The sequence below is a fragment of the Colobus angolensis genome, unplaced genomic scaffold, assembly GCF_000951035.1.
Source record: "Colobus angolensis palliatus isolate OR3802 unplaced genomic scaffold, Cang.pa_1.0 Scaffold19, whole genome shotgun sequence".
NCBI lineage: Eukaryota > Metazoa > Chordata > Mammalia > Primates > Cercopithecidae > Colobus > Colobus angolensis.
Window position 1 is genome coordinate 4,930,171 of NW_012115043.1, and position 6,811 is coordinate 4,936,981.

Consider the following 6,811-nt stretch of genomic DNA (forward strand, 5'->3'; position numbering starts at 1 on the left):
TTTAGTAGAGACGGGGTTTCACCGTGTTAGCCAGGATGGTCTCGATCTCCTGACCTCGTGATCCACCCGCCTTGGCCTCCCAAAGTGCTGGAATTACAGATGTGAGCCACCGCACCCGGCCACAAAACATTTTTATGGAGTACATTTGGGGCCATCTGAACGACTGCCTTCTAACTGCACTGCCATTTGGCGTCAGTGAGGCCCTCTCAGATGCCCCAGAGACACTTCAAACTCTGGACCTTGACTTCCCTGCCCCAGGCTTCCTCTAGCTTTCCCTCTCTCCATCTAGTCATGTAAACCAGAAACTTCAGTGATACCCTTGACCCCACCTTCCCCACCATCTCACATACCTAAATCTATCTCTAGTTCTAGAGATTTTTAAAAACAGCAGCTTTATAAAGAGATACAATTCACATACCAAAAAATTTGCCCTTAAAACACACACAATTCAGTGGTTTTTATTATAGTCACAGTTATGCAACCATCACCATCGATCTAATTACAGAACATTTTAATCACTCGGAAAAGAAACCTGTATCCATCCATTAAGCAGTCATTGCCTATTCCTCTTGACCCCAGGCCCTGGCAACCACTAATCTACTTTCTGTCTCTGTTGATATTGATATACCTATTCTGGACATTTTACATAAATGGAATTATACAACATATGATGTTTTTATGCGTGCGCTGGCTTCTTCCACTTAGCATGTTTTTGTGGTTTATCCGCGTTGTAGCATGTATCAGCACGTCACTCCATCTTACGGCTGAATAATATTCCCCTATATGGATAGTCCACATTTTGCTTAACCATAATCAATTAATGGACATTTGGGATGTTTCCATCTTTTGGCTATGATGAAGAAAGCTGCCATGAACATATGTGTGTGATGTTTTCATTTTTATTTATTTATTTATTTTTGGAGATGGAGTCTTGCTCTGTCACCCAGGCTGGAGTGCAGTGGAGTGATCCCGGCTCACTGCAACCTCCGCCTCCCAGGTTCAAGCAATTCTCATGTCTCAGTCTCCCGAGTAGCTAGGACTACACGCGTGCGCCACACACAGCCAATTTTTTGTATTTTAGTAGAGATGGGGTTTCACCATGTTGCCCAGTCTGGAACTCCTGAGGTCAGGCAATCTGCCCAACTTGGCCTCTCAAAATGCTAGGATTACAGGCGTGAGCCACTGCGCCCGGCTGTATATGATGTTTTCAGTTTCAATGTTGACAGGTTTTCAATTCTCTTAGTTACACATTTAGGAAGTTTTATAGATTTTTTTACCTATTAAGCAAGTCTTGTAAACATCTATTTCTCTCTATCTCTAAGCTACCAACATTCCCTCATCTGGACTAAAGCAAAAGCCTCCTCCCTTCTTTTTTCCAGGCCTCTTCTCTACCTGGCCCAGTAATCCTGCTTTTGTTTTGTTTTGTTTTGTTTTGTTTTTGAGATGGAGTTTTGCTCTTTTGCCCAGATGGGAGTGCAATGGCGTGATCTTGGCTCACTGCAACCTTTGCCTCCCACGTTCAAGCAATTCTCCCGCCTCAGCCTCCTGAGTAGCTAGGATTATAGGCACCCACCATCATGCCCAGCTAATTTTTGGATTTTTGTAGAGCTGGGGCTTCACCATGTTGGCCTGGCTGGGCTTCAACTCCTGACCTCAGGCGATCCACCCACCTCCGCCTCTCAAAGTGTTGGTTGGGATTACAGGTGTGAACTACCACTGAGTAATCCTTTTAGGACAGGAATCTGATCATGTTATCTCATTTTGCTTAAAATTTTTCCCTGATATCCCTGAGGCCATGAGGACTTCCAGCCCACCCAGGCGTTCTTTCAGCTCCAGCGGTGTGCCACAGGCCCCTCCCCATGGGCCTCAGGCATTTTCCTCTACCTTGAAAGCTTTCCTCCACTCTGTCTGGTTTAAGCCAACCCTTAGACCTCCGCCTAGGCAGCCCCCTCAGAAATGCCCTTCCTTGCCTCCTTGGCTGGTCTGGGCTCTCCTGGTGCCCTGTTTTCAGTGCCTTTGTCACAGCTGCAGTTCTGCATCTGTTTGTGTGATTGCCCGATTACTGCCTGTCACCCTGCCAGGACTCTGTCTGCTTTGGTTCGCCACTGTACTCTCAGTGCTAGCAGTTTCTGGCACATATAGTCTCTTGGTGAACATTTGTTGAATAAACTAACACACATGTGAACACATGAACACGGTGGACAAAAGAGCCTCACAGAGTTGTCAGGGGGACTCCTCATTAAATAAGCATTTATTTGAAGATTATTAGATGGCAGAACATGTGATTATCCTGAATGACAGAAGACCTGATATTAGTCATACTTGTTCTGTGCAATATACTTATGAGAACAAGCATTCTCTGCATTGATATTGTTGAAATCAAAATAGGTAATCTTATTACAAATATAACCAGATTAAAGGTTATGTCTTTCCATTGTTAAACCCAACTCTGGTGATTTCGTTTCAGCAAAACAATGTTATCTGTCACACTGAATAATGTTCATTTGCAGTTTTCTGATTTTGTAACTTTATTTAACTTAAACTAGGATTGTATTAAAGTACTTAAACATGAGGACTTATACCGAGATTTATGTTTAAACATATTTAAATAACAACAGAAGAAAATAAATTAACACTGGTATCCAGGAGGATTTTTTTCTTTTAGAAACAAGGTTGATATATCACTCATGTTGAGAACACTGAGGTAGTGGATGGGAAGTTAGATCATGTGACCTTTCAGATCTCTCCAACCATAATATTCTACAATTTCAATCTTTTTTTTTTTTTTTTTGAGGCAGAGTCTTGCTTTTGTTGCCCAGACTGGAGTGCAGTAGCACGATCTCGGCTCACCACAACCTCCGCCTCCCGGGTTCAAGCGATTTTCCTGTTTCCATCTCCTGAGTAGCTGGGATTACCGGCCTGTGCCATGTCATCTGGCTAATTTTTGTATCTTTAGTAGTGACAGGATTTCACATGTTGGCCAGGCTGGTATCAAACTCCTGACCTCAAGTGATCTACCTGCCTCGGCCTCCCAAAGTGCTGGGATTAGGGGTGTGAGCCACTGAGCCTGGCCTGATGCCAATCTTATATACCATCAAGAAACTGAGGCATGAAATATGGAGACTCTCTGAAGCTATACAGAAGGAATTCAGGAGGGAGTCAAAAGGAACAAGCAAAGCATCCTATATCAGACACCAGACGGACCAGGGATTATTAACTGACAAAACTTTCCTAACCACGAATGTTCCTAAAAGCATATTGGATAAAATGAATTATTTACTCGCATCTCAAAAATCTCCAAGGAAGAACTGAAAAACAAAACAAAATGTTCCCCAACATTACATGAAAAAAAACACTAGAGAGCTTCTGCTAGGCCAAGTTCAGTTAAATATAAAAAGTTAATTATCACCAAAACAATGGTAAGTATGTAAAGTAATGCACATGCTAAGTAGCTTGATTTAGCCTTTCCACAATGTATACATATTTCAAAACATCACGTTGTATACCATAAATATGTATGATTTTTTAAAGTAAATTTTTAAATAGAGACAGGGGTCTCACTATGTTGCACAGATTGGTCTTGAACTGGGCTCAAGTTATCCTCCTGTCTTGGCCTCCCAAAGTGCTGGGATTATAAGTATGAACCACTGGGCATGGCCAAATATATATAATTTTAATCTGTCAATTTAAAAAAGTCAAATAACTTACACTTAACACTTAGGAAGGCTGAATTAATAAACTTTATTAATAATGATAAAGTCTCCCGGATCTTATGTATTCAATGCCTATTATTAATTTTAATGTTAGCCTTCAATAAATGACACTTTCTAGCACTCAGACAATTTGGGTCATTTAGCTATGTCAACCTGAATGCACCTGCTGGTTGCTTAACAGGTAAAGTGCCAAGTCCCAAACTTGCTGATTTCTTTCTCTTCTTCAATCGTACTCGTAATATGTCCTTAAAGACCAGTCTCAAATCCATTTCCCCCAGAGGATTTTCCGGCCTAATCCCTCCACCCCACGTTTACTTCTGCACTTAGCATAGTCCACATTAAATTATCCTTCATGTGTCTAAGGTGCTTCATAGTAACTGTCTTGTTTCTTCCATCTAACCCAAGCAAGATAATAGGCTTGTTATGAGAGGGACTAAGACTTCTTTTGGGCCGGGTGTGGTGGCTCATGCCTGTAATCCCAGCACTTTGGGAGGCCGAGGTGGACGGATCACGAGGTCAGGAGTTCGAGACAAGTCTGACCAACATGGTGAAATCCCATCTCTTCAAAAAATGCAAAAATTAGCCGGGCGTGGTGGCGGGTGCCTGTAATCACAGCTACTCAGGAGGCTGAGGCAGGAGAAACACTGAACCCAGGAGGTGGAGGTTGCAGTGAACCAAAATCGTGCCACTGCACTCCAACTCAGGAGACAGAACCAGAGTCCATCTCAAGAAAAAACAACAACAACAACAACTTTTTTATTCCCCAAGGCCTGGAACTAAGAGCTTAAAAAGTGCTTACCCAACGAACAAAATCAGGGTATTATCATATGGCCCTATTTCATAACTCCTCATCTTTTGTTTTCACATTCAGTATATTCAAAGACATGGTAAGGCAGTGGAAAACCAATAATTTTTTATCAAATTAACTACTCTTGAAATGTTCAGGAGAAAAGACGTTTAAATTCCAACTCTTTGTCTTTGAATGTCCCAGGAATTGGTTTCTAAAACAATCCTTAACATTAAAAATATTTTAGAAAACAGAAGTTGAAAAGGCTCACAGTGTGTTAGCAATCCGAATGATAACAACAAATTGATTTTAGGAGCAGAAATTGAAATATGACACCTGGAGCAGCATTTAAATTTGGATCTGTATAAACATCTATATCTTGGTGTCTGAACAAAATCAACTTGAAGCTCATTGAAAAATATTCTATCTGAAAAAAACCTGCACACAATCTGGTTAATGTACGTTTTTTGAACTGAACATATAATAAGAGGACAATTTGTCATTTTCATATACAAATAAAAACACTTCATCTTTTATTACCAAGGCCTGAAGAAACCACAACATTTTAAAGAAGAATAAATGCATAGTTTGTGCTTATTAAATAACTTAGAGTGTTAAGAGGTTGGACATATAATTCTAATATGCTATTTCCATACAGTCTTAAGTTCAAGTCATAAACCTTTCTCAACATTAAAGGAAGCGAAATCGTAATCGTTTTTTAAAGTATTTGTTTAAAAGGTAGACAACTATTCTTCATTTAAGTACAAGGCAAGAATTTTAGACTGGTTCAATTAGAAATCCTTTGTTTTAGCAAATACAATGACTGTGGCTGGTAGTTACACTAGTAATCTAAAAATAAAACAAGCTATTTCTGGTTTCACTGAATAAATCATTACAATTTGCATCCCCAATAAAGGAGTCTAAAATTTAAAAATAAAGTACTCTTTTCCCCAAGAAAAGAATGTATGCTTCTGAAACACTGTATCTATAAATAAGATTAAATAATACACATTATCAACAAGAAATAAGCAGTAATCCTGCCACTATAAAAATGCAAGCCAAAAGCCAATTCACACTAGAATCTTAAATACCCACATACTGGGGACACTGCAGTTTATTGATCTACAGTCAGATCTCTTGGCCAGGTGTTGCAGCAGAAATATAAAATAATGTTACTGCATTCCTCACTATCAAAGAGAATACAAAATTAGTTTAAAAGTCCTTTCTGACAAAATAATGAATTCCTCCCATCCCCCTCCAACAAGGGACCTTTTCTAAGGCGGGGGGGAACCTATGCTATATAGAAATAAAGAATGCAAGACGTATACCTCCGGCCTCTTTGATGCTGCACTGCTTGACAAGCTGTTTGCATGAAAATAATTCCCTTCAATTCAGGAAACTCAAGGATCTCAAGATAATCCTGAACAACTTTCCAGTCTGGGATCACGTAATGAGTCACATCACTAGACAAGAGTTTCCCATCTGAAACATAATTCAAAATGTAAGAGATTAGACAATGTTTTCAAACCTGGTTTATTTAAATGTCACGGTGCTCTGGCATACAAAATAACTTCCAGTCTTAACTCCACGGTGGGAGTTTTTAAAAGACCCAAAGCTCAGGTATATTGAGCACCCTCATTTTTTTGGAAGCTGTGATAAATACAAGCTCAACGTGGTTTATGGTGTTGCCAGAGGTGCCGGAGAGAATGACTGATTTAACAACGAACAAGCACATTTTCAGCATAACCTGAATATTTCAGTGTTAACTCATCATTGACACACACATTCAAATGAAGCACCCTCACATTTATACCACTTGTGTATGATGCCCAGCAATTTCAAGTTGGCTCTGTGTCAAGCTTCTGCACGTGCTCAGCAGCCTCCAAGAGCCAAAAGATTGAATGGAGAAAATGATCCGTGCAAGCAACGGGCAGAGGTGGGTTTTCCACCAGGCCCGTATCTGAGAGCTGGTTAGCCAAGCTCTAACTGAAATGTTCATCTTAATCACAATGTTTGGAGGATTCCAAACATTCGCTGACAAGGACCCCCATCCCATGCTCATCCTCCCATGGGGGAAGAGAGCCAGTAACGTGCATCGTTCTATCGGCCACCCTTGCAGCCTAGACACCAAGGACAGGGGCCCAGGAGTCCCCAGTCCAACCTCCCCGTGACTTTCCTCTCCAGTGCGGGCCCAGATAGTTCACAAAGCTACGGTGAAGAGGCTCTCTCCACAGGGGGGAAAGTCTGGGGCACCAGTGCAGGCAGGTCAGGAAACCTGTGGCTGCAAAGCAGACGATGTCAGCTTCGCAGC

General features: G+C 41.1%; 1 protein-coding gene across 1 annotated transcript in view; it reads right to left on the reverse strand.

Annotated features, from left to right (window-relative positions):
* Window positions 1-6,811, reverse strand: part of DIS3L (DIS3 like exosome 3'-5' exoribonuclease) — a 79,496-nt gene that overhangs the window by 35,589 nt on the left and 37,096 nt on the right. The window contains exon 2 of the mRNA XM_011940559.1: window positions 5,829-5,993. Within this exon, the coding sequence (XP_011795949.1) occupies window positions 5,829-5,993 (165 nt within the window). The remainder of the gene's footprint in view (window positions 1-5,828; window positions 5,994-6,811) is intronic.